The sequence below is a fragment of the Mustelus asterias genome, chromosome 5 (assembly GCF_964213995.1).
Source record: "Mustelus asterias chromosome 5, sMusAst1.hap1.1, whole genome shotgun sequence".
In the NCBI taxonomy this organism is placed as follows: Eukaryota; Metazoa; Chordata; class Chondrichthyes; order Carcharhiniformes; family Triakidae; genus Mustelus; species Mustelus asterias.
The window spans coordinates 68,722,575-68,745,587 of record NC_135805.1 but is presented as its reverse complement, the minus strand read 5'-3'; the positions used below and the strand labels follow the sequence as shown (position 1 = coordinate 68,745,587).

The following is a 23,013-nucleotide window of genomic DNA, read 5'->3' as shown; positions in this document are numbered from 1 at the left end:
AATTCCTCTCCGACCCCCTGTGGCGATCGAAACGAGTCCAGGAGATCACAATGGCCCTGATCGGAAAATGCTTCCCAACCCTAGTCATTTCCACTTCCACGAACACTTATATGAATTCCCTGCCCCCGAGACAGGTTCCCAACTATCCGCAGTCTCGCTCTGTACTGGCACCAGCAAGATGATCATAGAATGAAGCCTTGAAACGAGAAACAAGGAACAATTAGCCCGCGCCGCTCCCTGGTCCAAACTAGACCACTCTTTTGTATCCCTCCATTCCCACTCCGTTCATATAGCTGTCTAGATAAGTCTTAAACGTTCCCAGTGTGTCCGCCTCCACCACCTTGCCCGGCAACACATTCCAGGCCCCCACGACCCTCTGTGTGAAATATGTCCTTCTGATATCTGTGTTAAACCTCCCCCCCTTCACCTTGAACCTATGACCCCTCGTGAACGTCACCACCGACCCGGGGAAAAGCTTCCCACCGTTCACCCTATCTATGCCTTTCATAATTTTATACACCTCTATTAAATCTCCCCTCATCCTCCGTCTTTCCAAGGAGAACAACCCCAGTTTCTCCAATCTCTCCTCATAACCAAGCCCCTCCATACCAGGCAACATCCTGGTAAACCTCCTCTGTACTCTCTCCAAAGCCTCCACGTCCTTCTGGTAGTGTGGCGACCAGAACTGGACGCAGTATTCCAAATGCGGCCGAACCAACGTTCTATACATCTGCAACATCAGACCCCAACTCTTATACTCTATGCCCCGTCCTATAAAGGCAAGCATGCCATATGCCTTCTTCACCACCTTCTCCACCTGTGACGTCACCTTCAAAGATCTGTGGACTTGCACACCCAGGTCCCTCTGCGTCTCTACACCCTTTATGGTTCTTCCATTTATCGTGTAGCTCCTCCCTACATTATTCCCACCAAAATGCATCACTTCGCATTTATCAGGATTGAACTCCATCTGCCATTTCCTTGCCCAAATTTCCAGCCTATCTATATCCTTCTGTAGCCTCTGACAATGTTCCTCACTATCTGCAAGTCCTGCCAGTTTTGTGTCGTCCGCAAACTTGCTGATCACCCCAGTTACTCCTTCTTCCAGATCATTTATATAAATCACAAACAACAGAGGTCCCAATACAGAGCCCTGCGGTACACCACTAGTCACAGGCCTCCAGCCGGAAAAAGACCCTTCCACTACCACCCTCTGTCTTCTATGACCAAGCCAGTTCTCCACCCATCTAGCCACCTCCCCCTTTATCCCATGGGATCCAACCTTTTTCACTAGCCTACCATGAGGGACTTTGTCAAACGCTTTACTAAAGTCCATATAGACAACATCCACGGCCCTTCCTTCGTCAACCATTTTGGTCACTTCTTCAAAAAACACCACCAGGTTAGTGAGGCATGACCTCCCTCTCACAAAACCATGTTGACTATCGTTAATGAGTTTATTCCTTTCTAAATGCGCATACATCCTATCTCTAAGAATCTTCTCCAACAACTTCCCCACCACGGACGTCAAGCTCACCGGCCTATAATTACCCGGGTTATCCTTCCTACCCTTCTTAAATAACGGGACCACATTGGCTATCCTCCAATCCTCTGGGACCTCACCTGTGTCCAGTGACGAGACAAAGATTTGCGTCAGAGGCCCAGCGATTTCACCTCTCGTCTCCCTGAGCAGCCTTGGATAGATTCCATCAGGCCCTGGGGATTTGTCAGTCTTTATATTCTCTAACAAACCTAACACTTCCTCCTTTGTAATGGAGATTTTCTCCAACGGTTCAACACTCCCCTCCGAGACACTCCCAGTCAACACATCCCTCTCCTTTGTGAATACCGACGCAAAGTATTCATTTAGGATCTCCCCTACTTCTTTGGGCTCCAAGCATAAGTCCCCACTTTTGTCCCTGAGAGGTCCGATTTTTTCCCTAACAACCCTTTTGTTCCTAACGTATGAATAAAATGTCTTGGGATTCTCCTTAATCCTGTCTGCCAAGAACATTTCGTGACCCCTTTTTGCTCTTCTAATTCCCCGTTTGAGTATTTTCCTACTTTCATTGTACTCCTCCAGAGCTCCCTCCGTTTTTAGCTGCTTGGACCTAACATACGCCTCTCTTTTCCTTTTGACCAGTCCCTCAATTTCCCTGGTTATCCACGGTTCTCTAATCCTACCCTTCCTATCCTTTTTTACAGGCACATGCTTGTCCTGTAGCCCTAACAACCGTTCCTTAAAAGACTGCCACATACCAGATGTGGATTTACCCTCAAACAGCCTCTCCCAATCAAGAGCTGCCAATTTCTGCCTGATCCCAATAAAGTTAGCCTTCCCCCAATCCAACACCTTACCCTTGGGACACCACTCATCCTTTTCCATCACTATCCTAAAGCTAACAGAATTGTGGTCACTATTTGCCACATGTTCCCCAACCAAAACTTTGAAGACCTGACCGGGCTCATTCCCCAGTACCAGGTCCAGTATAGCCCCCTCTCTAGTCGGGCTGTCCACATATTGTTCCAACGAACCCTCCTGTACACATTTTACAAATTCCTCCCCATCCAGAGTCCCTGCCCTCAGCGATTTCCAGTCTATACCAGGGAAATTGAAGTCTCCAACTACAACAACCCTATATTTCCTGCACCTATCCAGTATCTCCTGACATATCCATTCTTCCACTTCCCTTGGGCTGTTGGGGGGCCTGTAGTACACCCCCAACATAGTGACTGCGCCTTTCCTGTTTCTAAGCTCCACCCAGAGTGACTCGCTACACGACTCCTCCGAATTGTCCTCCCTCTGCACCGCTGTAAGATGCTCTCCAACCAATACCGCTACTCCCCCACCTCTTTTGGCCCCTCCTCTGTCTCGCCTAAAACACTTGTACCCTGGAATATTCAGCTGCCAGTCCTGTCCCTCTTTCAACCAAGTCTCTGTCACCGCAACCACATCCAAATTCCTCGTGCGCATTAAGGCCCCAAGTTCGTCTGTTTTACCTGCTACGCTCCTTGCATTGAAGTATAAGCACTCCAGACCCCCAGGCTCAGTGAGGTCGTCCTCCCCCAGAGTGCTCTTCTTCTTTGCCAGCCTTGTCCCAGCCCCAAGCTCGTCCCCAGCCACCACACTTATAGACCTAATAGTTTGATCCCCACCCCCCTGCCATACTAGTTTAAACCCCCCCGAACTGCACTAGCAAAGCTCCCAGCCAGGATATTTGTGCCCTTCCAACTTAGTTGTGACCCCTCCCTCTTGTACAGGTGCCATCCTCTCCTGAAAACCTCCCATTGGTCTATGAAAATAAAGCCCTCCCTCCTGGACCAGTCCTTTAGCCAGTCTGGATAGAACAGAGAGATGCTGTTTTTTTATACTATTGATTTGATATAGAAACTTCATTTGGATTAATTTGGGGAAGCCTAAATGGCAGATATTGTAAAAGGCAAATTTTCCCTCGATCTCATTGGAAAGAAACTGATTTGCAGCATGTCCTGGATCTTGTAATACATGCTGGCTCTGTGAGCAATAGTATGTGGTGTCTCAAGATTTACTCTGAAGCTGATGCATTTTATTCAGATGTTTAAATGGTAGGCCGTTATTGATTGTAGAAAACAGTGTAGGAGGAGTCATCGCCCTAATTGCATCTGGCATTCAAATAGTCACCTGTGGGACACATGAGGCTCACAAACCTTTAGATTATGAGTTGCAAAGCACAAGCTTCTCAGTTTCCCGTGGAATTGTTGAAATTTCATGTGCTGAAAGTCTGTAAATGGCTATTCTTGGAACAATTGCTTTGTTGTTGGATAGTAGTATCTGCTGTCCACAGATTGAGATATATACAAACTAATGAGAATACTTAGTTAAGCATGAAAGAGGTTTATGGTGTGCATACTGTTAAAAAACTTAGAATCCCTTGTTTCAATATAAGTATATTGAAACTACAAGTATGAACTATGGTTACATTTGTAAATAGAATGTACCTCTGACCTTTAATCTCACTCAAGCTAACATTGATGCTGCGCACAACTTTGTTTGGTTTAAAAAGTCAAGTTGTATTGAAAAATTTATGTTGTGATTTGCCAATTATTGTTTGCTTTGGTACCGTAGCTTATAGGACAATATACGTTGGCTAACACAACAATTTACATCTATTAAACACATAAGTAGAGGATAGCATCTCAGCACTATTCCATGAAGTATATACTAAGCAAGATCAGAGACTATGGAGAGGATGCAAAGGCAATTTGAAGGAAAGGATTTTAAGGAAGCTTTTGAAAGTAGGATGGTGGTGAAATGAATGGGTTTGTCATGAAATCCAGAATTCCATAGGAACTAAATAGCTAATGGTGATTGTGTACGAGAAGAAGGGAATGAGAAATTCTTCAATATTTGAAGAATGCAGGTATATACAGCAGGAGACACTGGTGAAATAGGAGGATGGATGAGGACATGAGGGATTTGAACAAGGATGATTAAGTAGATCCACTTGGGTACAACAAGTTACTGAAGTTTGGGGAGGATGAAGTTGTTGGGCAATGAAGGGGGAGGCACGGGCAAGTTATGGTTTACAATTTAGATAAGTAGTTTGCAGGGGAAATGGAGGGCAGCTCAGCACATTCAACAAGTTGCATCTTGAAATAATGGAAATTGGACTTGGTGGTGGCAGCAGCAGAGATTTGGGAACAGAGGCAAGGAACATTCTGGAGGTTGAAATAGGTTAGGAGTTAGCAATCATAGAATCTTAGTGCAGAAGGAGGACATTCAGCCCATCAAGTCTGCACCAACCACAATCCCACCCAGGCCCTATCCCCATAACCCCATGCATTTACCCTAACTAGTCCTACTGACACTGAGGGGTAATTTAGCACGGCCAATCCACCTAACCTGCACATCTTTGGAGTTTGGGTGGAAACTGGAGCACCCGGAGCAAACCTATGCAGTCACGGGGAAAACATGCAAACTCCGCACAGTGACCCAAGCTGGGAATCGAACCCGGATCCTTGGCGCTGTGAGGCAGCAGTACTAACCACTGTGCCGCCCCCAAAAAACAGAACCCTGCTCAAACTTAAATAAGATGACTGAGGCTTTGCACCCCCGGACTAATTTCAAAGTAGCAATTTGGGAGATTCATGAACTCTAAAGCAATGGCATAAAGGTGTGGCTGGGAGCCAAAGACAATGACAACAAGTTTACAAGTATTTAACTGGAGGAAGTTGCACCTTTATCAAGGGCTTTAATGCTGTCCTGAGAATGCAGTGTGCAGTAAAATAAAAGCAAAATATTGTGAATGCTGGAAATTTAAAATCAAAACCAGAACAACTGGAAAAGTTGAAATGTGATGATTTTCATGCTGTTGTAAAAGTGTTTGGGGTGGGAATAAAGTAGAACAAAAAACAAGGTCAGGAATAAGTTAGAGGCTGGGGAGGTTAAATTAAAAATGATGTCATAGAGCACAACACAAAGGGAGTGGTAATGGTTGTGATAGAGAAACAAGACACCAGGCTAAGAGTTAATGGCAGAATAAAGGACAGTTCTGTTAAAGCAGAAGCATGAAAACAAGATACAGACTAGCACTTGGCAAAAATAAAACACAACTCAAAATGGAGGATAAATTCACAGTCTGAAGTTATTGAACTCAGTCTTGAGTCCAGAAGGCTGTAACGTGCCTATTCCTCTTGCTTGTATTGGACATCACTGAACACTGCAACAAACCGATGTGTGAACTCTCCTCCATTTTGAACTGTTTTTTGTCAGGTGCTAGTCTGTATCTTGTTTTCATGTTTTTTTTTGCTTTCACAGAACGGTCCTTTATTCTGCTATTAACACTCGCTCTCGACTAATGTCTTATTTCTTTATCTGAACTATTATCACTTCCTTTGCCTTTTATTCCATGACATCTTTGCCCTTTAAGCTCCCTAATCTGTAACCTATCCCTGACCTTTTTAGTTCCATCTGACTGTCCCCTTTTTTGTCAGCAGCATGAAACCCATCACGTTTCTATCTTCAGTTATGAAGAAGAGTCGTATTGAACTTGAAACATTTAACTCTTGTTTCTTTCTCCACAAATGCTGTCAGACTTGCTGAGATTTTCCCTGTACTTCCTGTTAATACAATATGCAGTCCCTTATCCCAACTTTATTCAAAACTGCAAAAATGCAGATTAAATGGTTTACTGAAATGGATGAATTATGAGGTAAAGATTCCCTCTGAACTATGATGTTGCATTTCCTAATATTATGCATGCATTGAGATATATGCATGTCAAGAGATATTATTCACACCTTGTCAAATGTTTTTAATAAGGGAAGAAAATGTTCATAAAGTAATGGACAATGTATTCTGTTAAAACGGAGCTACCTATCTTTAAAAAGTAAATGTTATGGCCTCAAAGATGTTTACAAACTTTACACCTTGGGGGATACCATTGACCAGAAACTGAACTGGACCAGAAACGTAAATTCCGTAGGTACAAGAAAAGATCAGAGGCTGAGACCTTTGCAGAAAGTAACTCCCCTCCTGACTCTCCAAAGCTCATCCACCATCAAAAAGGCACAAATCAGGATGGAATACTGTCTACTTGTCTGGATGGATGCTGCTCCAATAACACTCGATGACCTTGACACCTTCCCTAGGGCCAAGTAACCTCCCTGATCAGCACCCCATCCGCCACTTTAAACATTCACTCACTCCACCACTGGTGCACTGGCAGCAGTGTGTACCATACACAAGATACACCGCATCAAATTGCCAAACCTCTTTCAAAAGCACCTTCCAAACCCATAACCTCTATCACCTAGAAGGACAAGGGCAGCAGGTGCATGGGAACACAACCACCTGCAAGTTCCCCTCCAAGTCACTCATCATTCTGAATTTGAAATATATTACCATTTCTACACTGTTGCTAGGTCAAAATCCTGGAACACTCTTCCTAACAGCACTGTGAATGTATCTACACCGTATGGACTGCAGCAGTTCAAGAAGGCAGTTCACCGCCACCGTCTCAAAGGCACTTAGTAATTCTCAGTAAATGCCAGCCGTGCCAGTGACACTTTCACCCCATGATAAAAATTAATTCCTACTATTCAAATTTTTTGTGCAATTCTTTTGTTGCATTTCTAAAATGCATCCAGTTGTTCCATTGTGACAATTCAAAACTACAAGCATTCCAATGATTGAAAAGTCTAAACTTTATGACCTGGGAAATGCAGTAAAAACATGTTTCACAGCTAGATGTCACAACTCTGACAAAAATTTACAAGTAGAACTTAAGAGTTTAACATGTTTGAGCAGGAGTTATTACATAGTCTTGTATATACCATGTGATGGAGTAATTTGTGGGATTAGAAATAAAGAAGTGCACTGTCCAGATGTCAACTAAATGTGACTACTTTTTAACTTTCATACAGGGTGGCAAGGAGCACGGAGTTCCCATTCTAATATCAGAAATCCACTCGGACCAACCTGCTGAGCGATGTGGTGGCCTGCATGTTGGAGATGCCATACTAGCTGTTAATGGAATCAATTTAAGAGATGCCAAACACAAAGAAGCTGTTACTATTCTCTCCCAGCAGGTAATTACACCTATGTAGGCAACTATCTGCTTGCTAAAAATGTGTGGGGGTGCTGCCCCTGTCCAATTCTGACATGTACCTCTACCACTTTACAATTTTGACAAAGGGCAATTTTAATCTGTCGTCTTACTGGACTAATGCTGAGAAACCTGCTTTGCGCATTTTCTGTGTTGATTCCAACTAAACTCTACATAGCTTCTTGGCAAGATGAATATAAATATTTACAACATGTTCACATGAGTATTTTTAAAATATATAGTCTATGCACACCATTTTTCAAATGTAAGAATGCTCATATGCTTCTATAACTGTTGTCGGGAGTAGAAAATTACCAGAACCTTTTTGGTGTGCTATTGTGGAATATTTGTGTATTCTGAAAGCACAACTTTGTTCTTTTTTAAAGAGAGGAGAGATCGAGTTTGAAGTGGTGTATGTTGCTCCAGAGATAGACTCTGATGATGAAAATGTGGATTATGAGGATGAGACTGGGCATCGTTATCGCTTGTATCTTGATGAACTGGAGGAAAGTAGAAATGCAGCTGTCGGCAGAAATGATGGAAGTGGTGATGCCAAGCCCCTAGCAGGTAGAAATGTGAACATTATCGACTTGAATGATACTGAGGCACTCCCAAGATGTTAAATACCTCACAAAGAATACCATAGAATTTATATAGAACCTTTCACACCATCAGGACATTTCAAAGCACTTTACAACCAATGATGCGCAGTTAATGCATATTGCAGAACATGGCATCAATTGTTGCACAATAAGATCCCATAAACTGCAGTGTGATTTTTAATCAGACAATCTGTTTTGGTAATGTTGGTTGAGGAATGAATATTGGCAAGGAGTCTGAGAGAATCCCCCACTTGCACTTCAAATAGTGTCATTTCCACCTGAAAATTGACTGTGTTCTCAGTTTAATATCCCAGCTGAAAGACTGCATTCCCTTGATACTAAATTGTGCCCCCTCTGTCTCTGAACTGGGACTTGAACCCAAGCCCCTGACCTTCTGGGTTTAGAGGTGAGGATTCTACTACTGAGCCAAAGCTGACAAGCTCCAGAACAACCACACTATTACCTTTACTCAGACTTAAAGTATAGCTTAAAAATAAAATACTGCAGATGCTGGAATTTGAAACAAAAACTGAAAATGCTGGAAAATCTCAGCAGGTCTGACTGGCTCTATTCTCTCCCCACAGATGTTGTCAGATCTGTTGAGATTTTCCAGCATTTTCTGTTTTTATATCAGATTCCAGCATCTGCAGAATTTTGCTTTTAAGCTATACTTTAAGACTGAGTAAAGAAAATAGTGTGGTTGTTCTGGAGCCTCCCGCATCCGATATCGTGCCCAAAGGAGTGATTTTCCTGTATGAGTGTAGACTGAGTGTTAGCAAGCTAGTACATGAACAGTTAAGCGATGTCCTACCCATATCTAATGTTTACACATACAGCAGTAAGAAGCCTGGTTGATTTTTCTCCTCTATCTTGGTGAACTGAAGCCATCATTGGCACAATGTTGTGCAGCTGATATGTACCTTACTGAATACAGACTGGGACTTTTTTGGTCTGTGTGGTATATTACACTGCCATTACCAACTGGATTGTTGGGTGAATCCTCTTTCATCTCTTTTTCACTAAATGTTATGTTTTAGAAATTTCTTTCTATTTCTGCCTGCTAAAATATATATACATTCCCCATGCGATAGGGCAAGTGTATACTGTTACAATTGTTGCCAGTTGTCTAAGCAATGTCCAAATTGACTTGACCCTTGAATGTTGCTGAAAATATGCTTCTTCATACTATGTGATTCAGTGATACAAATTTTTTTTCGCAGGGTTAATAATTGCCACAAGCACAAATTCTGAAGAATCTATAGCACTTGCATGCATTTTTTGAATAAGCTATTAATGCTGATTTTTTTTTTTTAAAGTGACAGAACAGAAACCGGTTCTAGATGCCATCTTAAATGGGGATGCAGGAACGAGCAGTGAAACAGCTTCAGAAGATGCAACACCCAAACAAAAAGATTGTGCAGAGTGCTCATCTTAAATTATCCCTATGTTACTTGAACATTAACGTGATATTTCTGCACTTGACTGGCAATACAGAAGAAACATCGTGTGAATGTGATCAATTGTGTACACCTGTACTGAAAATAATGTCTATTAGGGATCACCATGATTATGTTCTGTGGCTAAGGAGTTCAAATATACCATAGAGCTGCATTATTAACAGTTCTGCATGTATGAAAATATTTTGATTTTGTATTATTTACCATTTTAAGGAAATTTGGTTGATGGTTAACATGTTCTGAGATTACAGCTAACTGAAGCTTTGAAACTAGAGGGAGACAAGGAGACAACATATATTAGGTGCTAGCTTAATAGTTAAAATTAAATAGTGTCTTTTGGGATGTTTTCAGACTGCCCGTTGCACTTTCCCTTTAAGGTTCGTTTGTGCATAATATCTGCACAAGAAGCACTTTCATCCTGATACTGTTAATCTGATGTTGCTTCTAAAGTGAACCTTTGTCCTTTGGAGAAAATTGATGACATTGCATTTTGTTTTCATTGTTCATATATGCAAAACTGTTAACTGCATTTCCTCAAGATACAATAGGTTGCCCTGACCCTTAGCCTTCTCCATAAAGAATATAATCGCATTGCATTAAATGTTGCTGTTAATCTAGATAGGAATTGACATATTAGTTTAATATCTACAAATAGTAAAAGTGTGATATCTTGTGTTTAAACTTTATGATACAGAAATAATGAGCTAATGAGATGTAGATTATTAGGTTGCATAACTGCATCTCATTGGATGACTAACTTCCTGTTAAAGTACATTACCTAATCCAGTAGTAATAATTATTTAAAGATACCTTGACAGAGTTGCATTGTTGCAAGTACTCAGTTCCTATGTATATCCAAACCAGAATTGAAATGCACTATTTGTAATTATTAGGTTATTCTGAAAAGGGTATAAAATGGAACATCGTAAAGTTAAGGTGATGTTGGTATATTCAATATAGTACCACTTTAGGTGCTTTGCAGCTTTGGAAGGGAAGCATGTTGTATGTACTGGTCTCTACGCATTGATCACTTGATACACTGTGCCAATTCAACATAGCTCATAAATCCTCGTTGTTCAAATAGTGTAGGCATGGCATGAATCTCAAATTTCCACCAAAATTTCGACACCCAATATCAAACTTATGTGAATATGCTAAAGGATTATTTTCAGTTAATGACAATTTAGATGATCGTGGAGAACTTCACAGTATTACAGCAGAAATGAAAACAGAAAATGCTGGAAATACTTGGGTTAGGCAACATTTGTGGAGAGAGAAACAGAATTAGCATTTCAAATTGATAACTTATTTTCCATCTAACAAAAGGTCATTTTCTGAACACACAACTCCCAAGAAAGGTATATTTGCTTGTCCTGTTTTTTTTCTATATTTACACAATAGAATTCACACTCTGTATATATTATAATGAAACAAATGCTTCACTTTTTATAGTGTAAGTTCTCAGCAGCACCAGTGGTTTCCTTGCCATTTTTGTATAAGCAACTCTGTATTGTACATACATCTTTATTGGATTTTTAACTATTTATAAAGTTACAGTTTATGGTGAATGCTTATTTTTATGCACCCCCCCATCCCCTTTCATGGCTTTAAAGTTATACTGTAAATGACTTGTCTACAAATATGTTGAATGCTGCGGTTACACACTGCCATTTGGGCTTAGTTGCTTGCTAAAGCAACTGGAAAGGAATTTTCTTCAATAATACATCATTTGTTTATTATCCTTGATGGTTTATCTTTTAAGTATCTTTGATTCTCCATTGCTTTTGAAGCATCAACAGAATATGACTCTAAGCAAAGCCATGTTCTTTATAGGTTTTTCATCTTTCATCAATAGATAAGTTACCTGTAAATACATGTATACTCAGAACTTGTGGGGTAATAAATTTGTTGTGCATCTGCAGAAATGCAAATCGCCTTGTTACAAAGCATTCAAATATAATGCATAGAGAGTATTTGATGTATCAAGTTTGCTCTATTTTAAATACCTTATACATCTGATTTCACAATGTCCATGATAATAATCAGATCGATGGCATTCTTACGCATCTGTCTGGAAAACTTCTCATCTCAATGTTCCACTACATAATGTGCTTGAATATTCTTTTAAATAACTGCTAGATTCTGTTCAGTTTATGATTTTCTATAGTTAGGAGATTTATGCCTCTTGTCTTTCTTTCAGCACAGCATTCTGGCTATGTTAATGAAACAGTGGGGAAACAAGATCTGTTAATTTATTTCATCATATTCACTTGTTATAAAGTGTTTAATGTATTGTTTTACATTTGTTTAACACTCATATATTTATGGCTTATATTCATTTCCTTGTGCATTGGGAAGTCTTAACTGCACCTGGATAATACCATTGCTTTTTTTTGTACTTTAGCACCAGAGTACAATTAAGAAAACTTAACTATGCCAAAGTAAATGAAAAAGTGATTTTCTCAAGATTATGAAAAAGCAAATTGAATTTTTCATACCCATGAAGGCAAACAAGGGATGTGGAAGTATATGGCTGACAGTTAAAGCTGAACAATTGCAAATGTGAATTTATACAGGAAACATCTAATTACACTGTGAAGTACAATACAAATAACATATGGGAATATTCTGATGATTTTTATATTAACTTTAAAGACTTTAACCTCATTTATTTATTTCATCAGTTAGAAACCATTTAGCTTTTAAGCAAATTATAACATTGCTAACGTTGATCATTCAGTTCTCCCATTTCAGATTTTCTGACCAATGTTATGCCCAAGAAAATTACACGACTATAGGGATATTGAGATACTGCAAGTGCCAGTTCCTGTTCACAACAGTGTGGAGCTAGTAGACCAGATTTACATTAACATTCTCTCTTCACTCTATGATCAGCAACATCAAAGCACTGCGCAGCTTTGTTAAAGGAGAGTTAAAGTTTAATGTTGGTTTGACGCTGACAACACTTTTATCACTAGTAAAAAGCTCCCAGGTATTTTTTATTGCTCTGATTGAAGACTACCTGCTGGAAATGCCAAATACAATTTAAGCAACACATCTGAGTGCACCACAAATTTAATGTTAATGCAAAGCTGAAACTGCTTTGTATCAGTACAAAATAACTTAACCCATAAAAAGGAATGGGTGTTATGAACAGGAGATGATAGCTAATATTTTGCTAATGACTCAAAGCACAATACAAATTTGTAATAGTGATGGTGCAAACAAGTGCATGTCCAGGGAATCACACTAAAACTATCTGAAATATGGGTTCTGATTCCAAGATGTTACAGACACACCTAAGAAATGTATATGAAATATTTTGCATCTGTGTGTTCCAGTTCAAATGTCACTAGAGAATGAAGGATGGATGGCTCTGTATATTGTTGTCTTAATAGTTAAAATGGCTTTGTTTTTTTAAGTGTCATGTATATGAAAATATATTCCTCCGTATAAGCCAATAGTTTTTCATTCTGAAAATTGAACCGTCTCCCATGTATTATTCTGATACAACTTCCCCACTGGAATATATGATGACAGGGAAGCTACATTTCTGCAAAATCTATGTCAATTAGAAAATTGGTTTCCTCAATGGCCAGCATTTGCAACTGTACTTTATAACTAGATCACACAACCTATCTTACTGAGTATATTAAAATTATAAAATGCCGGTCAAAAGCTATGATCAAATTCTCAAAATGACTACACTTGACCTTTAAGTGGCTGAATAAATTTCAGGGATATCTGGTAATACTCACTTTCTCCCTCTATATTTCTTTTCCCTAGTGGGAGATGGCTGTTATGATGTTTATGAATAAAAATACATATAATATATACACCTGTACATTGAGATTAAATATCTTTTATGAATACTGGTACGAGCAGAAAGGAAACATTGCAGCCAGTAAAATTAATATGTAATAACAAATGTGTTTTAAAAAAATGCCTTTGTATAAAAGTTTTTCTTTAAATGTGAAGCAGGTTTTGTCCATAAAGATTCATTGGAAGACAAAAGTGGGGACCATTGGAGTTATTTGTGTTAAGTTTAATTATGCACATCTAGGTGAGGGAAGCTTGTGAATGGTACTCGAGTGTAGACCCGTTTTCCATTTTGCATACCAGATTTGGTACCAAATGAGGGGAACTTTTATATTTTACTTTTTTCCTCCATTTTTTGCATTTGAAACAAGTAAGGATTTGCTAGAATTACAAATCATTAAATTTGAAAGGCAGTTCACCATGTGAAGTTGTTTTAGAAATACTAAAAACAAAATTAAAATTGTAATAATTATACGTCTTCTGTTGGCATTGCATTGTTTGTGGAAGCTTCCTTCAGCATGGAATATTCCCCAGTTGCATTCAGTGTTAATTTTGAATATATTCTGCTAACCTTTGCTTTTTTGGATTACTGAGAAACCATATGAGTTTCAAAGCAGTGTAATTATAAACAGAAAGTTCCATTTCCTTTGTTTCATTTAGAGATGTGAGCCTAGATTTTGGGGGCAGGACTTTCACTATTTGGGCTGAACTTGGAGCTAGGGCATTTTGTCAAGATTAAGATTTTCGGTAAAGACATTAACAACTCTGAATGCCAAAAGTGAGTTTTCTTAAGGGCTCATGTAAAGCAATATCCAGGACAATTTCACAGGCTGTGACTAACATTCTGTTCCTTCCACTCATGCTTCAATATGAATATCCTATATTAAACAGCTTGCCATTTTAACCAATTTCTAAATACTGCAAAAGCATCAGAGAATGTATATCGTTTCTATGCACCTGTTTGCGTATAGCTGGATGCAGTCAATTAGTGACAATAGAATGGACTCCTCCAGACAATACAAGATAGATGGGAGACAGTGAGTCAATATTCCTTCTTTGTTATTGACAAACCTGGAACCTGTTGTTTTCCAATTGAATTATTGTGATGGAATATGATTGACATACAGCATATCCAAGTCTTAATGGATTTAGTAGTCAAACCTGATTCAAACAAATTCTTCTAATTAAAAACTCAATAATGACACAAACAGTTGTTTACAGTTTCTCTAGGAGAATGAACCATGGAAAATTCTGCCTCGAAACATTTACTATCATGGGTCAGGACAGTTTTATGCAGGCAATGGGAGGACACAGTACAGCTGGATCTCTTAGAGTGTAAGAGAAGTGGAATATGTTAGGCAAAAGATGAGGAAGAAGAAATCATTTATGTTTAGCGAGCCTCAATTACATATAATTACCATTAAGTATTTGACAAGGTACCGCATGGTAGGTTGTTGCATAAGGTGAAATCTTACAGGATCCAGGGTGAGGTAGCCAAATGGATACAAAATTGACTTGAAGACAGAAGTTGGTTGTGGAGAGTTGTTTTTCAAACTGGAGGCCAGTGACCAGCGGTGTGCCGCAGGGACCGGTGCTGGGTCCACTGTTATTTGTCATTTATATTAATGATTTGGATGAGAATTTAGTCGGCATGGTTAGTAAGTTTGCAGGTGACACCAAGATTGGCGGCATAATGGACAGTGAAAGTGATCTAGGATTGCAATGGGACCTTGATCAATTGGGCCGGTGGGCTGACGAATGGCAGATGGAGTTTAATTTAGATAAACGCGAGGTAATGCATTTTGGTACTCAGTTAATGGTAGGGCGTTGGGGAGAGTTATAGAACAAAGAGATCTAGGGGTACAGCTTCATAGCTCCTTGAAAGTGGAGTCACAGGTGGACAGAGTGGTGAAGAAGGCATTTGGAGAGGCTGGATAGACTGGGACCTTTTTCCCTGGAGCGTAGGAGGCTTAAGGGTGATTTTATAGAGATCTATAAAATAATAAGGGGCATAGATCAGCTAGATCGTCAAGATCTTTTCCCAAAGGTAGGGGAGTCTAAAACTAGAGGGCGTAGGTTTAAGGTGAGAGGGGAGAGATATGATGAGTGTCTGGAACAAGCTGCCAGAGGTAGTAGTAGAGGCAGGTACAATTTTATCTTTTTAAAAGCGTTACATGGGTATAGAGGGATATGGGCCAAACGTGAGCAATTGGGACTAGCTTAAGGGTGTAAAAAAAAAAAGGGGCGGCATGGACAAAGAACAATACAGTACAGGAAACAGGCCCTTCGGCCCTCCAAGCCTGTGCCGCTCATTGGTCCAACTAGACCATTCGTTTGTATCCCTCCATTCCCAGACTGCTCATGTGACTATCCAAGTAAGTCTTAAACGATGCCAGCGTGTCTGCCTCCACCACCCTACTTGGCAGCACATTCCAGGTCCCCACCACTCTGTGTAAAAAACATCCCTCTAATATGAGTTATACCTTGTCCCTCGAGCCCGTGACCCCTCATGATCGTCACCTCCGACCTGGGAAAAAGCTTCCCACTGTTCACCCTATCTATACCCTTCATAATTTTGTACACCTCTATTAGGTCTCTCCTCATTCTCCGTCTTTCCAGGGAGAACAAGCCCAGTTTACCCAATCTCTCCTCATAGCTAAGACCCTCCATACCAGGCAACATCCTGTAAAACCTTCTCTGCACTCTCTCTAAAGCCTCCACATCCTTCTGGTAGTGCAGCGACCGGAACTGGACGCAGTGCTCCAAATGTGGCCTAACCAGCGTTCTATACAGCTGCAACATCAGACTCCAGCTTTTATACTCTATACCCCGTCCTATAAAGGCAAGCGTACCATATGCCTTCTTCACCACCTTCTCCACCTGTGCTGCCACCTTCAAGGATTTGTGGACTTGCACACCTAGGTCCCTCTGTGTTTCTATACTCTTGATGGCTCTGCCATTTATTGTATAACTCCCCCCTACATTAGTTCTTCCAAAATGCATCACTTCGCATTTATCTGGATTAAATTCCATCTGCCATTTCTCCGCCCAATTTTCCAGCCTATCTATATCCTGCTGTATTGTCCGACAATGTTCATCACTATCCACATGTCCAGCCATCTTCATGTCATCCGCAAACTTGCTGATAACACCAGTTACACCTTCTTCAAAATCATTTATATATATATCACAAATAACAGAGGTCCCAGTACAGAGCCCTGCGGAACACCACTGGAGTGGAGATGCCGGCGTTGGACTGGGGTGAACACAGTAAGAGTTTTAACAACAACAGGTTACCAAATAAACCTGTTGGACTTTAACCTGGTGTTGTTAAAACACCACTGGTCACATACCTCCAGCTGGAAAAAGACCCTTCGACTGCTACCCTCTGTCTCCAGTGGCCAAGCCAGTTTTCTACCCATCTAGCCACTTCTCCTTGTATCCCATGAGCCTTAACCTTCTTAACCAACCTGCCATGAGGCACTTTGTCAAATGCCTTTCTGAAATCCATATAGACGACATCCACGGCCCTTCCTTCATCAACCATTTTTGTCACTTCCTCAAAAAAAAGTTGGTCCGAAGAGCCTGTTTCTATGCTGTAAACCTCAATGACTCTGACTAAATATTGAATGTTGATTACACCATGAGAGCTCTCTGTCCTTTATGGTACAAATCTGTTACGGCCTCTTAAGTTTAAGAGATCAACACATTTTATGAAAGGCAGTCCCCTCTGACAAAGTACTGCTTCAATATTATACTGAAGTGTCCACTTACACCATGTTTTCTAAATATAGGGCTAAAGTTTGAACCAGGAACCATGTGCCTCAAAAGTTATTGTGCTACAAAATTGAGCCAAGAACATCCTCGGATACCACATTTGTAATTTTTTAATTTGTCCACTGAAAAAATGTTAGCCTAGCACAATGGTAGTAACTTACCTCGGAATCAGAAAATTGTATGTTAAAACCCCACCCCAAGACCTCTGCACAGCCACACTTCATTTTAGTACTAAGGTGCTATCTGTCTGATGAGATGTTAAACAGAGACCATCCGATGGAAAGAGAATCCTGTAGCATTATTGGATCAGCTCTTGATGTCGAACTCAACCTTCAATCAATGGCATCACAACAAATCAACTGGCTTTTTATCTCATGCGATTGTGGTGTTTGATTACATGTCAAATGTACTTAATTGGCTGTGAGGTCTTTGGGAGGTCTGAGGACATAACATGCATCTATAGAGGATCTTTTATTTCATTCAATGGGTTGTAGATAAGTTATTTTTGCTATGATATGGAGACAGCTGGAGGTCTATTCAATGTTATGGCTGCTCGGCTGTTCACAACTAGATTAGCAATTATAGGACCTAAATTAGCCTGAACGATCAAAAAGACAATGATGGAAGTTCCTGGTCCTACTTGTGACCTTGTGCACCCCACTAGGAAACAAGCATGTGTAAGTCAAACTCTGCAATATTTCCCTTGCTTCTTGTAATGATGCATATTCAGAAACACAAAGGGTATATATTAGTAAGGAAAAGCTGTATAGAGGCTGGCTGCTCCAGTCCCTACATATCTCCTACTCAAGATAGGACTTGACCCCCCTAGGGAAGATAATCCACTCAGTCCCAATTGGTCCCTCATGCCAGGTGTTCCTCTTCTTCTGTATTGTCTTTAAAGAGACAATCACCTCATCCATCCCCTTAATTATTGAAGATTGTATAAAGGAATTAAGTTATTCAGTTCTAAACACCAACTAAACATACACAAGAGCTGGACAATTATAAATCAAGGGGGCGATCTTATCAAAAAAGTTCTATGCCGAACGTGCATGAAAACGGGACAGTTTCGGATCCATTTTTTGGGAGAGTTTGAAAATGCAATCTTATGCTACTTTGTGCACCTACACAATCTATTTCCTGCCAGTAAGGGAGGGGACAGGGCCGAAGCTCACCAGAAAGCTGGCTGAACACAGAGGGCGCTATTGCTCATGCACAGATCTCTCTGTTCTGTGCAACAGAATAGAGAGACTATTCTCCCCATCCTCCCCCCACTCGATCAGTAGCCCCTTTGGCCGATCACCTCACCCCTGGCCTGGCCTGGCCCGCCCTGGCTGATCATCAGTTGCAGAGTGCACAGCTCCCCCCACCCCAGCCCACTATCCAATTCCTGTTGGAGTGTGCAGCCTCCCCCCCCCCCCCCGCTCCCCTTAAAGCCCACCCCCATTATGGCCATGCCAAAGGAGCGCTGCTCCTTCGAACCTGGCCACCCTTGGTGCCTCAGTGGCCTCTGGTCCTACTGGCAAGGCCATCATGTCAAGTCGCCACTGATGGGGACCATATGTAATCCTCGCTGGTGAGGACTTTCACTGGAAAGGACACTAAGACAAGCGAGCTCGGACAATAGCTTCCTGGGCTCACTAATAATATTTAAATCCACATTACCATGGCTTTAAAGATTATAATCAGCCTCGCATCCTTCCTGGGCACGAGGCTAATCTCGCCAGGAACCCAGGACCAGTATGATTGAGAGAGGTGAGAAATCGGGCGTGAACCTAATTTTTCGTCTCTCGCGCAATCTTATCGGCTTGTCCAGCCCATCAGGCGGCAGGTCCGGCACAGGTAGTTCATTACAATTTGTTTCCACAGAGACATCAGTTCATCTGTAAAAGGTCAATCAGATACTTCAGTGGGGTTACAGGTTCAAAAGTATTTCTTGATGGCAACACGGACTGCTGAAGCGTCTCTCGACTCCGGTGAATAATCCGTCGCTCCATGTCCACTGGGTACAACAGGAAACCAGAGCATCTGGAGGAAACATGCAGACATGGGGAGAACATGTAAAACCCACATAGATGCCCAAGGCTAGAATCAAACTATGGTCCCTGGTAGTTAACTACCTGCCGCACCCTCTTCACTGCTCGCAACCCCTCAGTGCAGGGACCGCTGCTTAGAACCTCCGCAGGCTCTGCTGCCATCAGGAGCTCAGCAATCTCAGCTTCTTAATTTCCCTGCACCTTTGGGACAGGTCCTGCATTTCCTTGGGGCATTTTTCTTTTTCACTAAAAACACTGCCCTCTGTGCTCCCTTCTCTGAAATAAAACTTTGCAGCAACTCTTTTTTTGAATTAAGTTCCACTTTTTCTTAAACACAAAATCACAGCTCTTGCTTCTGAGGGATATTTTCTCAACTTTTTTTCTCTATATTTTTCAAGTTACCACCAATACGTCTCCTGTTCCACCAGAGGGCCAAACATCCTAAACCACGGCTACACAAATATTAAGCATGCCTACTGCTCTATCGCCCGCCCATTCTTTGGCAAATCAGACCACAAGGCTGTGCTCCTGCTCCCACCTTACAAGCAAAAACTGAAGCAGGAGAATCCACCAAAGAAAGTCATGCAATGTTGGTCTGAGCAGCTCCCATGGGGCTGCTTGGAGTCAGTGGACTGGTCAGTATTTTAAAACTCTGCGACCAGCCTGAATGAATACGTCATAACAGTAATTGAGTTCATTAGTAGGTGTGTAGAAGGCTGTGTGTCAAAGAAGCAAATCCGTGTTTTCCCCAACTGGAAACCATGGATGAACAGGGATATCCACTGCTTGCTGAAGTCCAGGTCTGAAGCGTTCAAGTCAGGCGACACTAACCTATACAAGAAAGCCAGATAGGATCTAAGGAGATTCATCAAAGATGCCAAAAGACAGTACCAGACCAAGCTAGAGTCCCAGGCTAGCCACACTGACCCCCGCCGACTATGGCAAGCTCTACAAGACATAACAGGCTACAAGATGAAGCATGTAAAATCGCCAGCTCCAACGCACCCCTCCCTGATGAGCTCAATGCATTCTAAGCCCATTTTGAGCAAGAGGTCAGCGAGAACATGCCCCCCATCCTGGAAGCCCTGGATGAACCTGTATCTGGGGTCACCATTGCAGATGTCAGAGCAGCTTTCTTGAAGGTCAACCTGGCACCTGGCGCAGATGGGGTACCTGGACGAGCGCTCAGACCCTGCATGGGTCAGCTGGTGGGGGTATTCGCAGACATCTTTAACCTTTCTTTACAACAATCTGCGGTCCCTATCTGCTTCAAGAAGTCGACCAATATCCCGATACCTAAGAAAAACCAAGCAGCGTGCCTTGATGACTATCGGCCGGTGGCTCTGACATCCATCATTATGAAGTGCTTCGAAAGGTTAGTCATGGCACGAATCAATTCCAGCCTTCTGGACTATCTGGATCCACTACAGTTTGTCTATCGTCACAACAGGTCCACAGCAGACGCCACCTCCTTGGCCCTGCACTCAAACCTGGATCATCTAAATAACAAAGACACCTATGTCAGACTGCTACTTATTGACTACAGCTCAGCCTTCAACACAATTATTCCCACGAAACTCATCTCCAAACTCCATGGCCTGGGCCTCGGCACCTCCCTCTGCGACTGGATCCTGAACTTCCTAACTCACAGACCACAATCAGTAAGGATAGGCAACAACACCTCCTCCGCGATCATCCTCAACACCGGTGCCCCACAAGGCTGTGTTCTCAGCCCCCTACTATACTCCTTATATACCTATGACTGTGTGGTCAAATTCCCTTCCAATTCGATTTTCAAATTTGCTGACGACATCACCGTAGTGGGTCAGGTCTCAAACAATGACGAGACAGAGTACGAGAATAAGATAGAGAATCTGGTGAATTGGTTTAGCAACAATAATCTCTCCCTCAATGTCAACAAAACGAAGGAGATCGTCATTGACTTCAGGAAGCATAAAGGAGAACATGGCCCTGGCTACATCAACGGGGACGAAGTAGGAAGGGTTGAGAGCTTTAATTTTTTAGGTGTCCAGATCACCAACAACCTGTCCTGGTCCCCCCATGCCGACACTATAGTTAAAAAAGTCCACCAACGCCTCTACTTTCTCAGAAGACTAAGGAAATTTGGCATGTCAGCAATGACTCTCACCAACTTTTACAGATGCACCATAGAAAGCATTCTTTCTGGTTGTATCACAGCTTGGTATGGCTCCTGCTTTGCCCAAGACTGCAAAGAAATACAAAAGATCATGAATGTAGCCCAATCCATCACGCAAACCAGCCTCCCATCCATTGACTCTGTCTACATTCCTGCTGCCTCGGCAAAGCAGCCAGCATAATTAAGGACCCCACGCACCCCGGACATTCTCTCTTCTACCTTCTTCCGTCGGGAAAAAGATACAAAAGTCTGAGGTCATGTACCAATCGACTCAAGAACAGCTTCTTCCCTGCTGCTGTCAGACTTTTGAATGGACTTACCTTGCATTAAGTTGATCTTTCTCTACACCCTAGCCATGACTGTAACACTACATTCTGCACTCTCTCGTTTCTTTCTCCATGAACGGTATGCTTTGTCAGAAATAACTTTCTGACTGTACTAGCCAATCCAAGCTCAGTCCGCATCTGTCCCTCAGGGTCTGGCACTTTCTTAAAATCTGAAATGGGTCCATTCACCCAAAGACAGGCATCTGGCTGAGTATTGCTTCTCCAGACTTTGACTAAAACTGGATACTCACAGGTGTCGGGTCAGATGCTGCGTCATCATAATCCATCCCATTCCTGTCGCCAAATCTAATGATGCACACTTTGTCAGGAACACAATGAATAACGAAAAATCGTACAGAAGCCAGCAGCATCCCCTTGCTGCCTGCCCTGAAGCAGCTCACCAGTTGCCCCAGTACCTATGTGTCTTCTACCCATCTTCTAGATGTCTTCTGCCCAGAGTAGAGTCTCCACCTCCTGGGGTGATTACCCACTCTTAGTCCCAATTGGTCCCTCAAGCCAGGTAACCCTCATTTACTATGTTACCCTTAAGGGCATCACTTCACCTCTCATATCTCCTCCAAAAACTCCAGTTGAATTGCCTGATAACTCATGATCTACATTCATATAGGCTGGGCAAAGTACCAGATGCCCTTCGCCATAAGTGGAATTTTATCCCAGCATTATTTAAATACAGTACCCCTTTACTGAGTCCAACTACACTTGAATTGCAAAGTTATTGGAAAATTCATGGTTTGTGTCAGTTATTAAAACAAGTATATTAATTAGCGTGATAGCTATATGATCTTTACATTTCTCTTAAAAACCTGTTTAATTTTGAATTGCCTTGAGTTACCTTTTTTTCCATGAATAGGAATGCCAGTGAAAACCTTCAAAATTATGCAGACATTAATAAACTATTTTCTACTGAGTTGTACAATTATAGGATATGAAAGCTGTCAGCCTGCACAAGAAGCATAATTTAAATATATATTTATTTATACTTGTAGCCTGGAAAGGGAGGGGGGAGAAGAAAAATAAACTAGGATGCACCTTCCTAATTATCCTATTGTAAAGTAAGTGGACAGACAATGTAAATAGGATCAGACGCATTTAGAATGCTCCAAAGCCTTTGAACACTATCTAGGCATACACAGGAAAACAGCACTCTAGCAAAGCACCATTGAGCTATTGGCAACATTGGAACACTATTTTTGCAGGACTTGGCAGAATGACAGGATTGGAAAATGTTTTT

The 23,013-nt window shown here is 41.6% G+C and overlaps 1 protein-coding gene across 1 annotated transcript in view; it reads left to right on the top strand.

The window, feature by feature from the left end:
• The window catches only part of gopc (golgi-associated PDZ and coiled-coil motif containing), a 38,412-nt gene extending 26,794 nt beyond the window's left edge, over nt 1–11,618 (top strand). Inside the window, exons 6-8 of the mRNA XM_078212714.1 lie at nt 7,405–7,569; nt 7,973–8,153; nt 9,505–11,618. Of these exons, the coding sequence (XP_078068840.1) occupies nt 7,405–7,569; nt 7,973–8,153; nt 9,505–9,623 (465 nt within the window). The 3' untranslated portion in view covers nt 9,624–11,618. The remainder of the gene's footprint in view (nt 1–7,404; nt 7,570–7,972; nt 8,154–9,504) is intronic.
• Nucleotides 11,619–23,013: the final 11,395 nt, after the last annotated feature.